General features: G+C 41.1%; 1 protein-coding gene across 1 annotated transcript in view; it reads right to left on the bottom strand.

Moving 5' to 3' along the window:
• Positions 1-23301, bottom strand: part of ADAMTSL3 (ADAMTS like 3) — a 412023-nt gene that overhangs the window by 41873 nt on the left and 346849 nt on the right. The window contains 1 exon segment of the mRNA XM_029574962.1: positions 5437-6529. Coding sequence (XP_029430822.1) covers positions 5437-6529 — 1093 coding nt within the window.

Genomic DNA, 23301 nt, shown 5'->3' with positions numbered 1-23301 from the left:
GTAGTCTAACTTAACATAGCCACACTGTTACTCTTCTGAAATGTCTTAAATCAGAGAAGACAGAGCTTTAACCAGCAACAGACAAGGCAATCTGGGATTTAAGAATATAAGTGGTGCCATGTTGGGTCAGACCAACAGTTCATCTAGCCCTGCATCCTGTCTCCAACAGCGGCCAATTCCGATCTCTAGGAAGTACCTGGCAGATCCCAAAGAGTAGATCATTTCTTGTTGCCCAGTCCCAGGGATAAGTGGTGGCTTTACCCAAGTCTACCTGGCTAACAACTGTTTATGGTTTTTCCAGGAATTTTTCCAAACCCCTTTTAAACTCATCTATGCTAGATGACTTGACTAGATGACTTGACCTAAACTTGACCTAAACGTTCCCTCAAGTATCCTAAGTATTTGTAACAAAGCCACTATTCTCATCCCCTTCTCCCCCCTTTTAACCAACCCCACCATACCGGTTTTTTCACCCTTCTAGTACATCTCAGCACGCTTTCACTTCGCTTCTCCCAAATTATGTTTATACAAGTTTTTCTCCACACTGTTCAATGTAAATCAAGACTCTATCACTGCTTTCTCCCAAGTTATGTTCATCCAGGTTTCTCTACCTTGTTTCAATGTAAGACAAGACTATGTCATTGTTGTCGTTTGCTGGTTGTAATGTAAACCAAAGTGATAATTAATTCTGTTAATTGAACCTCGGTATATAAAAGTTATAAATAAATAAATAAATATATATATATATATATATTTCATTTCTCCATGAGTTTATTGTGAACCGGTATGTTGTGACCCACGAATATCGGTATATTAAAAGTTCATAAATAAATAAATAAAAATAAATAAATATATATCCTCCATCAACACATTCCATAGCTTAATTGTACGGTAAGTGAAAAAATACTTTCTCTGTTCTGTTTTTTTATGAGACCATAATACCTTGAGATTGGGCTTGACTGAAACCCAGAGAAGAGATCTGGCAAGTGTGTGAACCTGACAGACTTTGCATATGTAACAATGAATGACATTTTTCAGAAAATTCTCAACAGCGCAATGAAGTAAATATTTAGAATTTTCTGTTTCAGTATATCCAACATTTATTCCAGCTAGCCACATATTCTAACCCACGTTTGAAAATACTAATGATAATAAGAGGTAAAATAAAATAGTTAATAAAGACTAGAAGAAGGGGGTCACAACATGAGAACAGAGGACATGTAAGGAAGCTTTCTGATTTACAGAGAGGGTGGTGGATGCATGGAACAATCTTCCAATCGAAGTGATGGAAGCAAAATAAGATTGGAATTCAAGAAAGCAAAGAGAATCCTTGGTGATGGAGAAGTGGCGTTAAAGTCAGAAACCAAGTAGGATTCACAGTACTGCAGCAGGAAGGGGAAATAGGCAGACAAGATGGCCTTTGTGGTCCATAGCAGTCAGCAAATTCTCTTGTTTCTACAATGTGAAGCAGGTAAAGGATTAATCAGTCTGTTGGTTCTGGGGAATTGAGAAGAACTAAGTCCATATGGATGTGTGGCCCACCTGAACCCCATTATGGGCATGAGTCAGCTAGCCTGACCAATTATACTGTAAATTATAATGTGAAAGACAGATGAGAAACAGTCCTGTAATTTCAAAGCTTAACATTTGGTTATCAGTAGTCAAAAGTAATCCCACACTTAACACGTAAGTGCGCTGCTCAGCTGCAACAAATTAGGGGCTACACGAGTCTCTCTTCCAAAATAAAAGTTACCAGCAGTCAGTCACAATGGCAGGCTCCGGAATATTCTCTCGCTTTTGAAAAGGATGTCTAAAAGGTTATTTTCCTGTCATTTGATAGCACTACACGGCTTTATTTGTACTGGCAGAGGTGAGAGCGAATGAAGGACTCTGAGGCACATCCATAAATCACAGTAATGCCCTACCACTCAGAATCTTTCCTTTCTCCATTATAACGCCAAGAGGCCCAAACATAGGAAGTTAATGCAAATGCTATCTGGAATGTTTCTTAATTACTAGAGGCTGAGTTAAAGTGTTTGATAAATGATCTCATACTTGAGCAAATATCTGAATGAGGCATCTTGCTCTACCACCTTTTCTCCAACCACATGTTTAATCCCTTATTACTGCCAACAAAGCAGAACTAAATACAAGTTTAAGAGATACAGAAATTAAATCAGTTTTGTCTCATAAGACCTGAATTCATATACAGATATGCCTAGCTCTACCTTATGCAGTTGAATGAACCTTGCTGAATTCATGTCTTGTGTATTAATGCAGCAATGCCTCCCACATCAAATGTAAATTTACCTGGGATGGGAAGCCAAAACCTACCACATTAAGGGTCAGATGTATGAAAGGATTTTTTTTCTCATCAGACCCTAAAGCTGAGGAACAGATAGATCATTTTCTTTTAAAGGTGTCATGGTTGGTGAGACCTTGTACTGAGGTGTGATTGGCATTGCCTGGTAAGCAAACCCACACCGTCAGAAAGTGGGCACTCTCAGGGATGAAGGCTAATCTTCACTTCTACCAACCCCTTTCCCTGCAGGTTGAGCCCTTGGGTTTGGGGGCCGGCAGGACTTAGGTGAGGTCCCAATGAGCAGAGGAAGTCCAGAGGCAGGCCAGAGGTCAGGGCAGGCAGTGTACAGGCTAGGCCGAGTTCCAGGTAGTAGTTGGGACTGGTGGTGTTCAAGTGTAGATGGTTACCAGGCAGGGTTGGGTCAGACAGCATACAAACAAGTCAAGAAACAAGCAGAGGTCAAGCGCAAGAGATCAGTCCGGAGGGATCTCGGTAGAAAGCAGTGAGTGGATCAAGCGAGGTTGAGAGAAAAATAAGGCCAGAGAACAGAGGCAAAGAGGAGGAAGGAAGGAAGGCAAGACTGGATCCAAGGCTAGGCAAGGTCGGGCTGGGCAGACAGGAACAGGAACTGGAGTGGAGGAAGGTCAGGTGCAAGAATGAAGGCAGGATTAGGAGCAACACACACTGCAGCAAGGCAGGAGGACCTGTTGCTAAGGCTCTGGCTGGTTGCAAAGGACTTCCTTATATAGTCATGCAGGATGTGATGTCATCAGCCAGTGCCACAGGAAGTCCCGGCTGGAGGACCTGTAAAAGGAGTCCAGAGCTACAGGAAGTTTATTCATGTTCTTTGGATACAGCATGATGCTGGAGGTGCTTCAGATTAGAGGTGAGAGGCGTTACAAAAGTGGTCCTATATTAGGAAAAACACCTGAGTCATATCTGGTTTGTGGCCTCCTCCTTTCTTCTGCTGCTTACCATACTCCTGGTCATCTATGGTTAACTTCAGGGCTTCAAACAGACCTGGTGCTCATTGTAACCAAAATAAGCAAATAAACCCAGTTTGAGACCAAATGTATGGAAACCTATCCAGTGAATATTAATTTTAGTTAGGTTGAACACCATGCCAGTTTGTGGTCCTCTAATGTCAAAAGGGCAGACATAATGAGTACTTCTCCATTGACACCCAACTGGAAGTCAGGGCATGTCAAGCAGGAACAGGAAGAAAAAAAAGGAGGCGAAGAGACAGTCTAACATTTGCTCAACTCTCACTTAACAGAATTTAAACTGCAATTTTTCTATTTAAAATACCTAAACAAAATAAAACACACATACCACTTGTTCTGGATCTATAATGTAGGAAAAAAACTGTCACACTCCTAGCAAACTTTAAGTTTGCTTCAAGCAGGATATGCTGCTGCTGTTAGGGATATGTCTTTATTATGGACAAGTTGCTTCTCCTGGGAGTATCTGTTTTTTTGCATGCACTGTTATGTTTCAATTAAACACAGCTTTATACATAATATAAAACATCTGGTCCCACTTGCAGTCTCAATGCTACGTTTCGGATACATGTTAGCATAGAGTGTGCAGTATTGGCTTTTGTATGATCAAAAGAAAAAGGGAAAATACATTTCTGGAGATACAATTTTCAGTTTGTAGACTCCCATTGCCAGCTAGGTGCAGACAGATTGGAGAAATATTAACCCACATCCTCCCCTTATGCTCTGGCTCCATGTTGTGTGCTACTCTTCCCAACTCAACGTGCGTTAGTTCTTTCAAATCTACGGTTTTATGACCAGACACAAACCACAACAATTTGAAATGTCTTTCCCTTGCCACTGGTGGCTGAAAGTGTATTAAATCAACTGTCCAATGGAAAGCCCTGATGCACCAACTGAACAACCAAGTATAAAACATTGAAATCCGAGGCCCTACATCAAGACAACAATGTAAGCCAAGTATTAGGAATCCATGCAGTTTGCAGTATTTTCTATTGGTGCAACTGGAAATAGTTAGTACATGAGAGATGTCATCTAAAGAAGGGACCTCTGTGGACTGGAAATTATGTTCTACACTATTTGTTCCATTAAAAAGCATCAAAGACAACACAGATTTCTTGCCAATCACCTATTCGGTGGGATCTGTCATTAAACTGCACATTTGTTCCCTTCCTTGATAAATGATGCAACAGAAACGTAACCGCACATTTTTTAGAAACGTATCACTACTGAAGGCATACACCCCATATTTTCTTATCTTCTCTATGGATATATTTTTCAATTCATACATCATGGCCACTGTCTGACAAAAGCTTATTGGGTAATGAGATAAAACATAAAAAGTAGGGGTGAGCATGGAAAACATTTTCGCTTCGTTTTGGTTTTTTTCATTTTTCTAATTTGTTTTCTTGTTTCATTTGATGTTTAATTTAATTTCATTTATTAGAAAAGAAATAGACACCATAGAAAAGGAAAGAAAAAAAAAACATTCAAAAGAATAACAAAAAGAAAGGAAGGGTCCTCTCCCCCCACCAGAAATGATCCCTCTCCCAGGATTTCTCCTACCCCCCTACCTTCCCTGAATACAACTTACCCTGTCTGGGGAGTTCCAGTCTTGTCAGACTGGAGCAGGATTTGCTTTTCTTTTGGTTTTGATCTGGTTATCTAAACGGATGTAATGTAGAGGTGTTGTTTTATTTATTTTTAGTAGCCTGCCTCAAACTTCGGAGGGTGCGGGATAGAAGCACTTTTAAATAAATAAACAGGCGTGATCCCCAGTCACTCCTGCCCTGCTGGGCTGAGTTTCAAAAAGACGCCAACCAAACCTGAGGCCGGCACCATTTTGTACAGCAACACGATTTGTGATTACAATGCTGAGGAAAGTGGCATCTGGGGGGGGGGGGGGAGGGGGGCGAGCGAGGGGATAGAGAGGAAGGCCCAGTGGGCAGGTGTTTCAATTGTTACCTATTGGTGACACAGGAGTCTTTTTCATTTTCAAGATGAAAGGAAAGGCAAGGAAAAAACTGAATGTGACAGGATTTCTTTTTGTTGCATTTTTTGTTGCATTTTTCATCTTGTCAGAAAATGAAAGCACATCCCTAATAAAACAGATGCAGCTGATTGCAGGTTACTTACTTTTTCGAGGGATGCAGTGCTGCACCATCTTTGGTCCAAGTAAGTTTAATTTCCGTAGCCCCGTCAACCTCGCACCGTATATTTACAGTGGACGTAGAATCTGTGAGAAATGCTCTGCTTCCAATGCTGAAATTGACCGTTGTATTGAAGGAAAGGATAGGGCCTTGCCTTTGCCTCAGGATAACTGGTTGCTTTTGCTTCAGCAATAGCTCCTTTCTCTCTTTAGCGTGGAAATGTTCTGAACTGTGTCGAGTTTTGCCAATAGCCTTTAGGTTGGATGCATTTTCTTCTGACGGTCCTTTCCACTTTTCTGTTGTGGGCTGTGGTTTAGATAATTCAGCCAACAAATGAGATATCAGCTGTGTTGCTAAGTCATCGTCTACCGCCCCAGCCTCAACGAGCTGGCTCATGTTCCTTATCAGTGCCTCAAACTGAACGGTGTCCATGCTATAAGCACTTTGGAGAGCTGCTGCCTCAAAGCGTTTGTCCTTAAACTCCTGGGAGCCATGCACTTCTGCTGAGTTAGTCACAAGGGTCTCAAGATTTCTTAGGAACAAGTGGTCATGAGCCCGACTATCATCCAAATAGAGGTCTTTTTTTTGACTCCACATTTTCCACATTTTGCTCATCTCATCCCATTTTGCTCCCAAGTTACTGGCTTCATTATGGTCCTTTTTACTGTGCTGACCCAGATCCTTTTCAAAACCCGGAGACTGTATTAATCTGTTATCAGCGCCAATAAGTTTCAGAAGGAAGGTTTCATGAACAGAGCCTGCAATGCACCTGTATATACCAATATCACTTGCTTCCAGATTGTGTATTTTCAAGGAGCCTGATTTAGTTATGCTGAGCCTACCGGAGCTTGGCAGGCTCTGCCCATCTTTCTCCCATCGGATTAGTGACTTCTGGAATCTCCTTACAGGGCACTTGATGACAACTGATGTTTTGGGAAGCAGGTAAGCTCGGCTCCCAATGGTAAAGTGGATGCGTTTTTCTTGCCTGGTCTGGATGTACACCCTGTGGATGCCAAGGATCTGAGGGCCACGTATGCCATGCTCCTCTGGCATTTTCGGTTTAACTTGCTGTCTTATTTCTAAAATACACAATTAAAAATGGAGAAAGAGTATGAAAATGATTGAATCAATATCATGACTACCCTGACCAGTTCTATGAAGTTTTGCTAGCACTGAAAATCCAGCAAAATAATTTTTTTCAAACTCCTTGCTTGTTAAGTTTGTAAAAAGGTAAAGGTTGCATAATAGTCTATATTCAAAGCCCATGTTACTTTTTGCATTAGCAGGGCACTTAAACAAGAAGATCACTGTTAATGACAGAAATAAGAATAGTGGTTAAACCCAAAACCGGTTTTTTATAGTTACATTCTTTTTATTAATGTTCCTATAGAAACCATCAAAATGATAGATATTCTGAACAATTCATGCAGAATAACAGAATGCCGATAACTGAAACCTTTAGTTCTTAACCCCTCAAAGTCTCCCCTCCCCCAACCCCAAGTTATGAAACTCCCAGAGTCACTACGTCTGATAACAAAGAGTTTCAAACGAGAACTGAAAACATGGCTCTTTAGAAAAGCTTACAATCTAACATAAAGGCCAATAAACTGACAACGTCACTATCAGATCTTTAAACAATATTAGTAAACTGAGTAAAAAGAATTGAATGATATAAAATGTAAAAGACTACATTAGGAGTATGGCACATAGGACAATGAAATGAAATAGCACCTTAATTAACACATACTTGATGATGTTGTGTTGACCTAGAATTAGTATTTAGAATTGTACGAAACTAGATAATACATGAATATGACCTTGACTATTTATTCGCTGTTTGTATTAACCCAGATTATGAATGCTGACCTAAAATGAGAATGTTGACCCAGAAACTGAACGATGACTTTTAAACCATTGTGATCTTATCTTGGAACAATGGTATATAAAAGAAAATAAATAAATAAATTATTATTCAGGGACTCACACCACACAAATAGATATAGTGATACTTCAATCAAAAGTCATTAAGAACTAAACTTCTGGCTTCCTGAAGTAAATATTGCAAATAAGAATCCCAGATTTCAAGTATCTCTCTCTTCTTTTTAGGTATATTATTGTGCTTATCACCATCTTTTCCATAATCAAGAAGTTATGAATGGAGTTTCTCTCAACTGTTCTCCAACAGCGCAAAGTTCTTTGCCAATGAAAGCATCTTGCACATCTACAACGTACTGGGAAAGTTACCTGGAGGGAGGCGTGAAAAGTCTCCAAATGAAGCTATTTCAGTTGTATATTGAAATAGAAATCCTACTTTACCCCAAAAATTAAATACTCCCCTCCATAAACTCTGAATATTTGTACATGACCTAATGTACCTTTACTGATATCACATTTAATGCATAAGACAGTACCAAGCTTTTTTTTGCACAAATATACATTTTTGGGGAAAGTAGATTTTTTTTTTTTAATATATATTCCACTTTTCGGCACTTCAGAGTGGATTACATTCAGGTACTATAGTTTTTTCCTTGTCCCCACAGGGCGTACAATCTAATTTTGTACCTGAGGCAATGGAGGGTAAAGTGACCTATCCAAGGTCACAAGGTGCAACAGTGGGATTTGAACCCTGATTTCCCTGGGTCATAAGACCTTATTAGGAATTTGCATTTCTCTGTTTGATATTGCTGGTAATTCTTTTAACATATATAAAACATTTAATACATTTCTGTAATGGTATTTCTAGTTGTAATTCTTGTGTCCACATCATCCAACAATTATGATACTCCAATTCACCTTGCTATTTCAGTATTGTTTTATGTAATTGAGCAAGCTTGTACCTAGATTGAGATTCAACAAATATTCTGACAAGACTTCCATTTTGTTACATTTGGCTGGCCACAGGGTAAGCTTGAGACTGACCACACCAACCAGCTCATCTCTAGCACATCTGGAGGCTTCCTGACATGGCTGGAACACCGCCGCTCACACACAGGTCCTTTGTGGAACGATGCCATCATCGCCACGATGCCGCCGTCCACTTCCTTAGATGCGAGCATCGCAACTCGATTCATTATAATTTAAGCAAGGACCCTGCAGCACTTTCTTGCCTCAGCAATGGGTCTCCTGCCTAGAGCAGTGTGTGTTGCTCCTGTGTTCCTGTTGTTTCTGCGTTTCTGTGTCCAACCTATCTGTCTCATCCAGCCTTGTCTTGCCCAGCATCTGTCCTTGTCCATTCTCCAGTCTGATCTCCTGGTACTGACCACTGCCTTAGACCTGACCATACTTTATTTTATTTATTTATTTAAAACATTTTATATACCGGCATTCGTTGTGGACATCATGTCGGTTTACAGTCAACAAGTTAAGTTAGGAAAATTACATTTTAACAGGGAAGTTCAAACTGGGAGATGGGGTAACGATAGGCAGCTAAGAAAAGACAGGGTAAAACAAACAAGGATCCTCGCGGTGAGGAGATGGAATATAACAAAAACATAGTTCCTCAATATGAGAAAAAGGGAGTAGACGTATTGTGGTCTACATTGGCATGGGTTAATGACTTTTTATTCTGGGTAAGCTTGGTTGAACAACCATGTTTTCAATTTCTTTTTGAAGTTGTTCATGCAGGGTTCAAGGCGTATGTCAGGCGGTAGTGTGTTCCAGTGGGTGGGACCTGCAATCGAAAGAGCACGGTCGCGTGTGGAGGAGAGATGGGCTGTTTTCAAGGAGGGCACGAGTAGGGTGCCAGCTTTTGCTGTTCTGGTGGGTCGACTGGACTTAGGAGTTGTAAAAGGGAGGTCTAACCAGTTGGAGTTGTGCGTGTGGATTGCTTTGTGGATTATGGTGAGTGTTTTGTAGATAATGCGTGATGTAATGGGGAGCCAGTGTAAGTCTCTGAGGATGGGGGTGATGTGATCATATTTGCGGGAGTTTGCAATGAGTCTCACTGCAGCATGTTGTAGCATTTGTAGGGATTTAATGGTGGAGTAGGGGAGTCCAATGAGTAAGGCGTTGCAGTAGTCCAATTTGGAAGTGATGGTGGCTTGGATAACTGTGCGGAAATCATGGATGTGTAGGAGAGGTCTCAGTTTTTTGAGCACATTAAGTTTGAAAAAGCAGGCTTTGCGTATAGAGTTTACGTAGTTCTTCATGCTTAATTAATGGTCGAGGATGACTCCAAGGTCCCTAACAAAGGGTTGTGTAGAGGGGAGGTTGGGTTTAGTAGTGTAAGGCAGAGAAGAGGAGGTGGATGAGTGGGGGGAGATGAGTAGCAGCTCCGTTTTGTTCGTATTGATGGCAAGATGGAGATTAATGAGAAGGGAGTTAATGGCTGTGAGGCATTTCTCCCAGTGTTCGAGGGCATCAGCAAGAGAGTTCTGTATAGGGATGATGATTTGAACGTCATCAGCGTACAGGTAGAACTTGAGTTTAAGGTCAGAGAGGAGGTGGCATAGGGGAGTGATATAGATGTTGAAGAGGGTTGGAGAAAGTGAGGAGCCTTGGGGGACTCCCTGCTGGAGGGGTTGTGGGGTGGATGTGGCGTTCCCGATTTTAACGGAGAACTTTCTGTTAGAGAGGAAGGATTTGAACCAGGCAAGAGCAAGACCGCCCAGACTTGACCCTTGCCTTGGACCTGACTATGCTTACTTGCTACCTGCCCCAATCCTTGGCCTTTTCTCTATATCTCCTGTTTGCTGCCTGTCCTGACCCCAGCATGTTCTTGGATTCTTAGTCACCCTACCGCCCTAGGGACCTACCTAAGTCCTGCCAGCTGCCAGAACCCACAGGCTCAACCTGCAGGGGAAACAGCTGGTATAGGCGAAGCTCCAGTCTGTTCTGATTCAGGGTATATTCACCAGCTGTTGGTATAGGCCTTGTAAGAACATAAGAAATTGCCATGCTGGGTCAGACCAAGGATCCATCAAGCCGAGCATCCTATTTCCAACAGAGGCCAAACCAGGCCACAAGAACCTGGCAAGGGAGGAGGAATAGCCTAGTGGTTAGAGCAGTGCGTTACAAACCAGGAGACCAGGTTTCAAGTCCCGCTGTTGCTCCTTGTGACCTTGGACAGGTCACTTTACCCTCCCATTGCCTCAGGTACAAAACTTAGATTGTAAGCCCTCTGGGGATAGGGAAATACCTACAGTACCTGAATTTAAACCGATGTGATATCTCAGATTGAATGTCAGTATATAAAAATAATAAATAAATCAAAGTACCCAAACACTAAGAAGATCCCATGCTACTGATGCCAGTAATAGCAGAGGCCATTCCCTAAGTCAACTTCATTAATAGCAATTAATGGACTTCTCCTCCAAGAACATATCCAAACCTTTTTTAAACCCAGCTACACTAACTGCACTAACCACATCCTCTGGCAACACATTCCAGAGCTTAATTGTGTGTTGAGTGAAAAAGAATTTTCTACGATTAGTCTTAAATGTGCTACTTGCTAACTTCATGGAGTGCCCCCTAGTCCTTCTATTATCCGAAAGTGTAAATAACTGATTCACATCTACTCGTTCGACTATGCCACAACATTAAGGGCTCACACCCACACCACTTATCACACATTTTTATGTTCAAGTCTCAATAAACCTAGAGATAAAATATAGGGCCTCATTTGGCGATAGTCAAAAATGTTTTTTTTTGCACTATCCCAAACAGTCATTGCATATGATCAAAACCAACTATAGTCCCCTGATCAGATAACATATGTGAAATATAATGAATGCCTTTAATGAAAATACTATAAAACATCCCCAGATAGGTATGAATATTCGCTTCATTCCTCTAAATTTTCTCATTGCTTTTTTACTCCCAGTTGTAAAGAAACCAAGTATATGGGTGTCAGCATCCTGTTCTCCAGGGATTTTATTTTTTATTGTAACCTATGTGTTAAATACCCTATGGATAGTTACTTAATTTTGCAAATTTCGGTAAATGATAATTTATATACCTTGGTTAACATATATGCACCAAATAAAGACAGAGGGCTATTTTTTCAGAAGCTCCACCAAATACTACTTACAATCTGCTCTGGTCATTTAATAATTGGTAGGGACTTTAATTTAGCTAAATCTCCTGCTCTAGGTACTTCACAGGGTTCTTCCTCGTTACTGAAATTTCACAGGAAAAAATGAAAAGCTCTTATGGAAGACTGGCATTTGATTGATGTATGGAAAGCGTTCTTTCCAACCTCTCACTCTTATACATTCTATTCTAACCCTCATGACTTATACTCGAGAACTGACTATATTTTGGTAGATACATCCATTATATATAGAGTTACGGCAGTGGGTATTGAGGCAATAGTTTGGTCAGGTCATGCCCCTATCTGGGTGGACATTCTTTTTGATAATTTTGATCAGGGAAAAAAGTTTTGGTGATTGAATGAATCATTGTTAATGGATACACTGGTGACTCCTCCCCCATTACTGTTTGGGATTGTTTGAAGGCCTATGTACGTGGTCTTCTTATCTCTAGAGCTGTCTTTCTTAAGAAAAAGAAGGACATGGAATGTGTGGCTTTAAGTCATAAAATTCAATTGTTTTCCCAGAAACACCTTTCCACTGGTTTCCAGCACATATTATCTTTGCTTTCCCGTACCAGGGAGGAGTTGAAAAGACTTGAGTTATCTAATAAAGCACATCACTTGGAAATTGTGAAACAGGAGTATTTTGAGGGGGGAGAAAAAGCCAGGAAGATATTAGCTAATAAACTAAAGAAGATATCCCTTCCAAATCACGTATTAAAAATTAAGGATGAGAATGGAAAGCTTTTGACCAACAATTCCACTATCAGAAATAGGTTTCTAAAATTTTATGGAGATTTATATAGAGCTAATACTTCCATCTCTTCAGTTATGATTGAGACTTATTTTCAAGATCTTTCCTTACCTCAATTTACAAAAGACATGAGTGAAGAGATGGACAGAGAAATTTATAGTCCAGAAATTCTCTTAGCCATTAAGAATCTTAGAGTAGGTAAGGCCACTGGTCCTCATGGGCTGTCTGCTAAATTTTACAAATTGCACCCTATCTTGTGTCGCACTTGCAAAAAGTATTTAATTTCTTGAGATCTGGAGGGGCATTACTTCCTGACTCTAATATGGTTGGTATTACTATTGTAGCCAAACCTGGCAGTGATCCTACGGTTTATGGATCCTATCGCCCCATCTCCTTAATAAATCTAGACAAAATCTATTTTTCCTATTGACAACAATAAAAGTGTTATTTAAAAAAAAAGAAATCCCTGGCACAAAGTCCTTATTCCCTACAAAAGGTAGAACAGGAAAGACCCTATAATTAAGACCTAATTTTGTACACATCAGTCTCCAAATTTTTAGCAATGGTGAGATTGTTACATATCCTTTTAAATGGACTGGAATATGGACAGATCTCATGTGAAGAATATACATTAACGATAAAGGATGCACCATAATTGCTTCTATAGTTACTGGAAATTAATATTCTGTATTCTGTGGCTGGCCCCCCTATATTTATTTATTTATTTAACAGTTATATGACAGAGATTAGCTGCTATATCATAAAATTTCAAATTGGGGAGGCCTAGATCTCTTTTGGTCCAGGGACAAGCCATCTGTGCTATAGAAATACATGCCCTCTTCCCCTGCTTCAGAAATTTCCTCTGAATCTTTTCCAACATACTTAAATTCTTCAGAGTCAAAAAAAAAATAGGCAATAGGTTAAAGACATAGATCCACTTTGGTAAGAGCATCATTTTGAAAAGATGAATTTTGCCCAATGAAGAAAGAAAAAACTCACCCAATTATTAACAAATTTCTCTGTTCAGATAACAAACTGTAATCTTCAAGGAATGAAGTGTGGCTCCAGTTTTAGGTAATATAATTCCCAAATACTTACTGGAGGCACCTGCCCATTTAAGAAGGAAACTACCTGTCCATAAGTTTGAAACTTTCTCTCCTATTGGTAAAGTCTCAGATTCGTCAAAATTGAGCTTTAAGCCTGCAACATTGCCAAATTTAGTAAATTCATGCAGAGTCAGATTAAAGAGATTTGGGGAGCAGTAATGTGGATCAAAATATCATCCACAAATGCTACTGCTTTGTTTTCCTACAGGGGTCCCTCTAATTCCTACATGGCCATTGAGATATCTTAAACAAAGGATCCAAAGAAAGTATAAAAACCAACTGTGACTAGGATTACATATAATTATTTTCTTTTGAGATATATGTTAGGAAAGCTTTGATATTCTGATTGTAACCTAAATTTTTCTTTTTTCTCTATTCATTGTAAAATGTTTAAGAAATTCAATAAACTATAAAAAAACAACAACTGTGAAAGGGGACAACCCTGCCTCGTTCCCCTTTTTAAACATTATGTGAGAATGGCTTTAATAAATCACTCCTCAGACTCATAGGCCCTCAAAATCTCTATCAAATGCTTTTTCTGCCTCAAAACTGACTACTAAACACTCTAATGTATGCCAACGAGAGTACTCCAAGGAAGCCAGTATGTGATATACATTAAAAACTGCTTGTCTGCCTTTCACAAATCCCAGCAATTCCGGAACCACTAGGTCTGGCAAAAACTGAGAAAGGCGATCCTGCCATAATCTTGGCCAATACCTTAAGGCCAAAAGTCAATAATGAAATGGGCCTATAGGAAGATGGAACCATGTGGTCCTTACCCAGTTTAGGCAGAACTATAACTGTCACTTTATTGGCTCCAAAAGAAAATTCCTCTGACTCAGTCACTTTCTCAAACATGCTGCCAACAGGAAGACAAATGTGATCATTTAACAATTTGTAAAATTCACCTGAAAACGCATCGGGTCCTGAAGCCTTGGTCTGAGAGATACCTGTACACATCTCTTCCAATTGAAGAGGCTTATTTAAAGACTGCAATTGATTTCAAGAGAGTTTAGGTACAGAAGAAGACTGAAGAGAGCTTTTAATATCTTCCAAATTACTATATTCTCCTTTATATAATTCTGTATAATCATCTTAAAATAATTAGGAAATATCTTTGATGGAATTAACCACTGTACCCATCCTAGTCTTCATTACTGGTATATATTTGGAAGTTGACCGGGAATTTGTAATCCTGGCTAACACCTCCCAAGCTTATTTCCAAATTCAAAAGATGTAAACATATAATACAGCAAATTTGTTTATGTCCTTTGATAAATAAGAGAATTACGTTGAGCCTGAGAAGTAAGCCATTCGGCCTTGTTAGCATGAGTGGGAAATGTTCCAAATCTCAACCTCTTAATTTTCCTTCCAGAATTAAGATCTCCCAGGCCAAATCTTTTTTCTTTTTTGCCACATAAGCAATGATGACCTCTCTAAGAACCACTTTAACCATTTCCCAAAATAAAATATGGTTCTGTTGATTTTCAGCATTAGTTTCCTTAAAAGATTTCCACTTCTGATAAATACTGGACTATAATAAAAGATGAGTGTTGCGCGTCCCGGCCGCGTGGGTGCCGCAATCGGGCCTGCTCACCTCCGCTGCCCTCCACTAGCTCCAGTCTTGCCTCTGCCGCCAGTTCCCGGCGTCCCCGACGCTCACCGCGGCCCTCTCCAGCTTCCTCCATGCCACAGGCCTCACAGCGGAGCTCCCATCGGGGCTCCGCGTCTTTGGCCACCTCGGCCCTGCCCCTAGGTGCGCACGTGGCCGACGTCCTCAGTTTTAAAGGGCCAAGCGTGGGAAACCTGACTCAGACGCACACCAATGACATCACGTAGCCCTAGCATAAATAGCGAGGCCCTGTCCCCAGGACCTCCCTTGGCAATCAGGTCGACACCGTGGTGCACTAGTTTGCCTATCCTTGTTCCAGCGTCTCCTTGTTCCTGTGTCCTTACTCAGGTACCTTCTCGGACTGATCTCTAGTACTGACCCCGGCCTGCCTGACTACTCTCTTCGTCTGCTGCCTGGAACTGACCACTGCCTGCCTTGACTATGTTCAGACTGACCTTGGTATTGACCCTTGCTTTGGCTGACTACTTCTGGACAGATACTCTGGCTTTGACCCTTGCGCTTCACTTGGACACTCTCTTCTGGCCTGCCGTGTCTACCAGACTGACCTGCTTGGATTCCAACCGCGGCCTTCACTCGACTAGACCCTCAGGCATTGCTTGTCTCACCCGGAGAGCCTTCCTGAACTGTTACCTCCCTGAGGTCTCCGGAGCTTCCAGTTCGGGTCTGGTCCATTCTCTTTGCATCAGCCACGCACCTTTGCTCGTGGTGGGCACACCCCTCCGCTACCTCTCCAGGAGACCATCCGAGGCCCACCTAAGTCCAGGCGGTCTGGGTATCCAAGGGCTCAACCAGCGGAAACCCCGGGTTGCTATTGGTGAAGCTCCAGCTATAGCCTCTGTCTCCTCTTGTGCTTCGCCTCCTGGTGGCAGGCGCTCTCTGGGTCCGACCAGAGGGCCGTACCAATCCTGCACCAGGCCAAGGGTCCACCTCCAGCACAACAATGAGTAGGGAACCTCCAACTCCTAACAAAATCGCGGGGCAAGAAACCTTCCATATTAGGCCAGAAAGGGGAATGGTTGGATATCTCCAATGGACCAATGTCCACCTTTATTACTTAAGAAAAATGGGATTTAGAAAAAAGAAGATAATTTAATTTAATTGGGTTTTCTTTTTCAGTTTGGCAAATGAACTGAACAAAAAAAATCTCTTAACTGGAAAGTGAAAAAAAATAACTTGAAATGAAAAAACTAACCAAATAAAAACTTTTGGGACTTCACATTCCTACTTATTTTCACTACTAACACTTGTGTAAAAAGTTACCATCAGGCATTTTCTCCACTCTCAATGGGTATTTCTGCCCTACATTTTTTGCTGTAAGGCTGGTATGCAGGGCCAATTCTAGGCTAACCAGCTCCCTGTGCAAAAACTGAAATTGGCATCCTGCCCGCCCCTCCCCTCCCCCCCCCCCCTTAGCAGGTTGCAGCTCTGGCGCAGAACTTCCTCCTTTCCTCCTTTGGTGGTGGCATCGGCTTCACTACAGTTTTCCTTCTTTCCTTCTACCCAACATCCCTTTTTCTCTCCAGCACAACCCTCTGCCCAGCATCCTTACTCCCCCTCCCGATCCACTCTTTCTTTTGCTTTGCCCACATGATGTGGAAAGGCATGGTGGCGGGGGAGGGGTTGTGCATCCGCACAGGTCGCACACCCCAAATGCTGGCCCTGCTGGTATGCAGTGCAAACAGCTATAAAGTTGCAGAGTTTTATGGCCCCTGCCCAGGAGCTACAGCTGTGCCAATAATTCAAAGAAACCTGGAGCATTTTCAAAGGTTCATCAACCCTGTCTAAAGGAAGGAAAAGTGGATTTGAAAATGTTGCCTTTGCTTTTTGAAAAAATGTCAAAGTCGATTCAGATTTTTCAAATGTCTTTTGAACTATTCTCAAATCTACCTGTGAAATATCTGACATGTTTCACCAGCAGTGAATCGGAGGGAAAACTGAACAGCTCTGTCAAGCTGAAAGCATGACGGAATCCAAGTTTGATCTCACATTTTTTCATGCACCTCTAACAGGACACCCCAGTTCCTTTTCAGAAAACAGCTTGGACGCACTTTTGATGGAAGCCTGCGCCTTCGGGGATGCTGCCGCATCCCCAGTTCCAACAGATAAGCTGTGAATTTCCACAGAAATCTTCACAATTTCTGCAGTTTAAGCTTAGAAATAAAGACCAGGAAAATGGTGCCGAGCGGACATTTGACAGCGCCAAGTTTCCTTGGAAAGTTCAAGAGGCCCGTTGTTCCTTTCCGCAAGAAAACATCTCTGCTTGAAGCTATGGGTGCAACTTGACCAGAAACAGAAAAGAAGAAGAAATTAAACCCAGGGGGGGAGCTCTGATCTCTCTACCTGTTCAAGAAGCAAAAAGAGGATACATTGTTAGGGTCAGTTTATACACTTTTATTACCCATCAGTACAAAACGGGGCATATTTTTAACAAATCATGGTTACTGCTCTGCACCCCACTTCCTGCAAGAGAAGTTGCCAGGATTGCTTTGGCATCAGGACCGAATTCAGGCACAGGCAACACAGGCCACCAAAATCTGAAGGCACCCAACAAGCTGGGATTCCTCCTGCAGCTCTTTCATTTCCAGGCCCGGGCCTCTGCATATTAGGTGCCTTACTCTTAAATTCTGCTAAGCAGTGCACCCAGCTGCCACGCTGCCATTCAGACTATCCACAATTAATTAAATTCAGAGCGATATGCAGCTCAAAATATTTTCTGTACCCCATGCCAAGGACATTCCTGAAAATCCACATGGCTTTATAAAGTGCTGTTTAGAACTTGGGAGGTTTTTTTTGGCATGTTAATCTTCAAATCTGAAATTAAGTCCAGGAAAAGGAGTTTCTTATTATGTATCAATCTGTAATTACTCTGCTCTAAAAGCATCCCGAATACATTTTGAGACAGAAAAAAAAAAAATGTAACACACAGCCACTGCTGCTTCTGAGTGTTATATCAGATAATACGGGGGAGGGGAAGGTGAACTATTTTAATATTTTTTCATACATGGCTATGAGGAACTAGTGCTTGGCTCCATGGCTTTCCACTGCAGTCCTCAGGCTCCCTGAAACAGGGTGACCAGACTGTGCATTTCAAGCTGGCCTGTACACTGAATGCATACAATAGGCTATTTACTGATATCCTGATCGGCAGACCCGTTGCACAGCTCTGAGTGCCATCTTTGAGAAACATTGGTTTCACCCAACTGCCAGGATTTGATTTATTTATTTGCTTTTCTATACCGACATTCGATTTGGCATATCACATCGGTTTACATAAAACATGATGTCATAAGGCAAGCCTTATAACGACGTAGTACATTGTAACCTAGTAGGTTAACTTAACTCGGTACATATAACTTATAACTTGCTTATAATGACATGGTGCACTGTAACAGAATAATTAACTTGGTTCTTATACTTGCTTAACGAGTTAACTTAATAGTAAAGTATATTGAAAAAACTTTTTAACAGGGAGTGTTTTGATTGACTTATGTACAGAGGCAGGGAGGGGGGGGGGGGATGGCAGGGCGAGGGGGAGGGGGAGAAATTTGTCTGGAGGATGGGTGGAATAAGGAGACAGTTCTTTATCTGGAGGGAAAGCTTTCCGGAAGAGCCAGGTTTTGAGATTCTTTCGGAAGGAAGGCATTGAGGGGTCCGTTCCGAGAGAGGGTGGAAGGCTGTTCCAGAGGTGAGGGCCGGCTATGGATGAGTCGCGTTCTCTTGTGGTGGCTCGAGGCGCTTCCTTAATCGAGGGAGTGGTGGGAGGGGCTGTGTTTGTTGAGCGGAGGTTTCTGGTGGAATTGCTGGGGATCAGTGGTTTCTGTAACCAGCTGGCTTTATCATTGGATGGCAAAGGCCCAGGACTCAAAAGGACTGCAGAGACCTCTAGCATTACATTTGAAGCTGATGGTTATGGAGAATGTTTCTGTGTTTGCCAAGCGGCGGCAGCAGCAGCCACAGGGATTAATAGAGGCCTTCAACCCAGCCAACACCAGAGCGCCATGGAGCATTTGAAAGACGTACTCTTTTAAATATAAACTATATTAGAATGAGAAAATCTGGCAGAATGCCTGTATATTACTTTCCAAACATTTGCAACACTGCAGAGCTGCCAAGTTACCCAGTTTGAGGAGGGAGATTTGATGCCAGTCCTGCATTTCCAACAATCCCATCGTCAGGCCATTATGGGACCTGCAGCATTGATGTCAATGGATAAAATCAGGTCTGCAAACAGCACAGTGCACTGGGATGTACTGCAAGTTGAAAACCAGGAGTGACCAGAAACGTCTCCCTCCTGGAACTGGGTAACTTGGCAGCTCTGACACTGGGCTTCATTTTAAAAAAATATTTCCCCCCCCCCCCCCCATGGGCAGAGAATGGGCAAAAGTCTTTTTGAAAGAAGGTTCATTGACCGACAAACTGCAACATACTGAAGCAGGCATCTTTGGCATCTTTTCAGTTTGACATTTACATTCATTTTAATATTTTCTTTAGTTGGAACACCTAGAGGTTTGCTGTGTGCCTGGGTTATGACTGCGCTAGCTAAGGATAAATATGCAAAGGGGCTCCATGCGTAATAATAGCATATACGTGCTTAGGCAGCATGTTATTTTGTAAATGCCAAGCGTCTGCTCATATTTTCCACTTTGCGTGAACATTTCACTGGCAGAGAAAATGGGCATGCTAGTGGTTTTCCAGAGCATGGCTCGGTAGTTGCTATTTTGTAAGAGATATATGTGTATATATTACTGAACTTATTTGTACACTTTTATCCCTGATCATTGATTGGCGCAAGTGAAAACAGACTTATCTGTTGGCTGCATCTTTTTGGTGGGAGGTCTGGATGAACTGGGGAAGGTTCAGGATGAAGTGCTAGAAAGTGTAGGCAAACTGGAGACAGACTGGGTGAACTGGCAGAGGTATTGGCGAACTGGTGATTTGCAAGTATTTTCGAAACGGTATACGCAAATATCTCATAAAGTACCTGCTCCGTGTATAGATCAAATTAATTACATGTACATTTTATAATTTTTATACACCTAAAACATATGCATGCATGTTTACAAAACAGTAGAGAAGGTAAGTAAGGAAGGTGGAGGATCTTCATCGGATGACGTACGAGGAGAGATTGAAGAATCTAAATATGTACACCCTGGAGGAAAGGAGGAGCAGAGGTGATATGATACAGACTTTCAGATACTTGAAAGGTGTTAATGATCAAAAGACAACGACAAACCTTTTCCGAAGGAAAAAAATCAGCAGAACCAGGGGTCATGATTTGAAGCTCCAGGGAGGAAGATTCAGAACCAATGTCAGGAAGTATTTCTTCACGGAGAGGGTGGTGGATGCCTGGAATGCCCTTCCGGAGGATGTGGTGAAGACCAGAACTGTGAAGGACTTCAAAGGGGCGTGGGATAAACACTGTGGATCCATAAAGTCAAGAGGCTGCCAATGAAGAGTGGGTGACTCGCCAGAATGATGGCTACTGCCTGGAGTCAATACCCTTATTAAATAAACATACACAGGCTTACGGTGACTCCAACATCGCTCTAAGCTTCAACAGCAAGAGGAAATGTGGAAAAAAGGATTCACACTCACAAAGAGGGGAGTAGCTGGCTTGTTACGGCGGTTACTACCCCAAATCAAATAAGCCTGATACTTCACTTTCAATGCATATACAGCAAAGTTCTCTGATTCAATGGCAGGGGAGAAGAAAAACTGATACTTCACACATCCAGCAGAGCTCTCTGCTTCAACGGCAGGGGAGAAGAAAAGAGGGTTCGCACTCACAAAGCGGGGAGTAGCTGGCTTGTTACGGCAGTTACTACCCCAAACCAAATGTGCCTGATACTTCACTTTCGATGCACATCCAGCATGGCTCTCTGCTTCAACGGCATGGGAGAAGACTTATACGTCACGCATATCCAGCATAGCTCCCTGCTTCAACGGCAGGGGAGAAGAAAAACAACCAATAAGGGCTAATAACATAGTCTGGGTAAAACAAATAAGCATGGGTGCAGCTTGCTTATTGCGGCGGCTACTACCCCTAACGAATCAAGCTAGATATTTCACTTGGATGCAGCTCCATCACTGCTCTCTACATTAAAGGTGGGGGTGGAAGGGAAATAGAACCAAGAGCTAAGAGAAACAGATAAGTATGAGAGAAAATATGTGTGAAGCTTGCTGGGCAGACTAGATGGGCCATTTGGTCTTCTTCTGCCGTCATTTCTATGTTTCTATGTTTCTATGATTATAACAGGAATATCTTGTTTTGCTAAGCACAAGATGCAACACAAGGCCATTGCATGAAGGACATGCATTGAGGCAACATTATATAGAATTGTAGAATGGGCCAAGACAGAATTTGTCAGCAGCATAACTATTATTATGGCTATATCTGATCAGGACATCCTGACTCTGTCTAAAATACAATTTCCCTTCCTTGAGCCATTATTTAGAAAACTTCACATTTACTGTAATTGCATTCATTTATTTATTTATTTATTTATTTGTATTTTTCTATACCGGCATTCACGGAGTTCGTATCATGTCGGTTTACATAAAACAAGGGGTGAGAAATACATTATAACGTAAATAACTAATAACATAAGAGTATACATTAAAAAGTAAAACAAGTGCATGGAAGAAAAAAGTTACAATAAAACGGGGGTCATTCTAACTGGGATTAGAGTTAGAGGAAAGATAAAAATTTTAACGAGAAGTAAAACATTGTAATGATTGGTAGATAGAATTGTGGGAATTATTTTAGGTGAATGTAGTTTCAGTTTAAGTCATGTCTTTCTATGGGTAAATCAATGAAAAGAGCCCGAGATCTTCACTAATATCAATAGTCACCATGCAAAGGAAATCTCAAACAAACTTTGCAGCCTCGTCTTGCAATAAATGCTTTATATATAATGCATGCCCTCTCAAAACCGGGCTGCCCAGACAGCTACATCATTTGCAGCAATGTATCTTTTTTTCAACATTTTTCATTTTATGCAATTAAAATTATTTGTATCCGTAACATCAATCGTTAGTGATCATGGCTCAATAGCAGTTGGTGTTTCACGAATAGCTTCTTCATTTATTTCTATGGGTAAACCCATACTAAACACCTATTACAATACATGGTAAAACAATATACAACAATCATATATATATATATATATATATCTCAAAATAAAAATAAAAATGTAAACATTATAGAAAAACTTAATGGGCTGGATTTTAAAAGGGTTACGCGCTGGAAGGACATAATAATCGTTTAGTTAATGTGGAGGAACAAGCAAAAGGTATGTCTTCTCAGATAGAAATAATTAAAGAAATAAATAACTCCTCAATAAAAGATAGTATAGTTATTCATAGACGGATAGAAATCTTGGAAAATCAAAATCGGAATAGAAACTTAAGGTTTCTAAATTTTCCAGAAACCAGAATAATATCCGCCACTGAATTACTTAAGAAATACTTTTCTGAAGTTTTATCTATCACAACAATAGATGAGACTAGTATATCTAAAATATACTATCTCCCTAAAACGAGGTTAAAGACACAAGAGGGTCAGGAGGATATGGATCTTGTCCAAAACTCTCCAAATCTGACTTCATTTCTGGAAGCCTCTCAAGATGATATCGCATTAAGATCTACTTTATTAGTGACTTTTTGTAGAGAGAGAGACAAAAACTTGGTTTTGCAAAAGTATTTTGAAAAAAAAGACTTTAGTTTTTGTGGACAACGTATCCAGATTTTTCCTGATGTTGCAAGAGCAACTCAAATAAGGCGTAAGCAATTTCTGACACTCAAGCCTAGAGTATTGGCTCTAGGGGCATCATTTTATTTAAAATTTCCGTGTAAGTGCTCAGTGACGTATCAAAGAAACAAATTTATTTTTCAGGATCCTCCCCACTTGGAGTCTTTTTTGTTAGATAAAGAACACCTGTTGAGAAGTGAGTCTGCAACAAATTAAAATACTCTTCCATTTTGTAAGAATGATTACAGATTTCTAAGTGAAAACTATTTTTGTGTTAGACCTCCCATGATGTGGACTATATATTTCTGTATGAATAGTTTAAAGATGGACAATAATGGCTGTAATAATTTCTTGTTAATACAGATGTATTTTCCTTTTTTTTTACAATGTAATAATTGTTTAAAAAATTTAATAAAGTATAAATAAAAAAAAAAAAAGGGTTACGCGCATAAGGTACGTGCGTAACCCTTCTAAAACGACCCTGCGCTTGCCGAGCCTATATTGCATAGGCTTCCGGCGTGTGCAAAGTCCCGGGACACGTGTAAGTCCTGGGGTTTTCTTGGGGTGGGTGTGTCGG

This window comes from Rhinatrema bivittatum, chromosome 13 (genome assembly GCF_901001135.1).
Source record: "Rhinatrema bivittatum chromosome 13, aRhiBiv1.1, whole genome shotgun sequence".
NCBI classification, from domain to species: Eukaryota; Metazoa; Chordata; class Amphibia; order Gymnophiona; family Rhinatrematidae; genus Rhinatrema; species Rhinatrema bivittatum.
The sequence above is the reverse complement of the archived record's forward strand: the minus strand, read 5'-3'. Positions and strand labels throughout refer to the sequence as shown.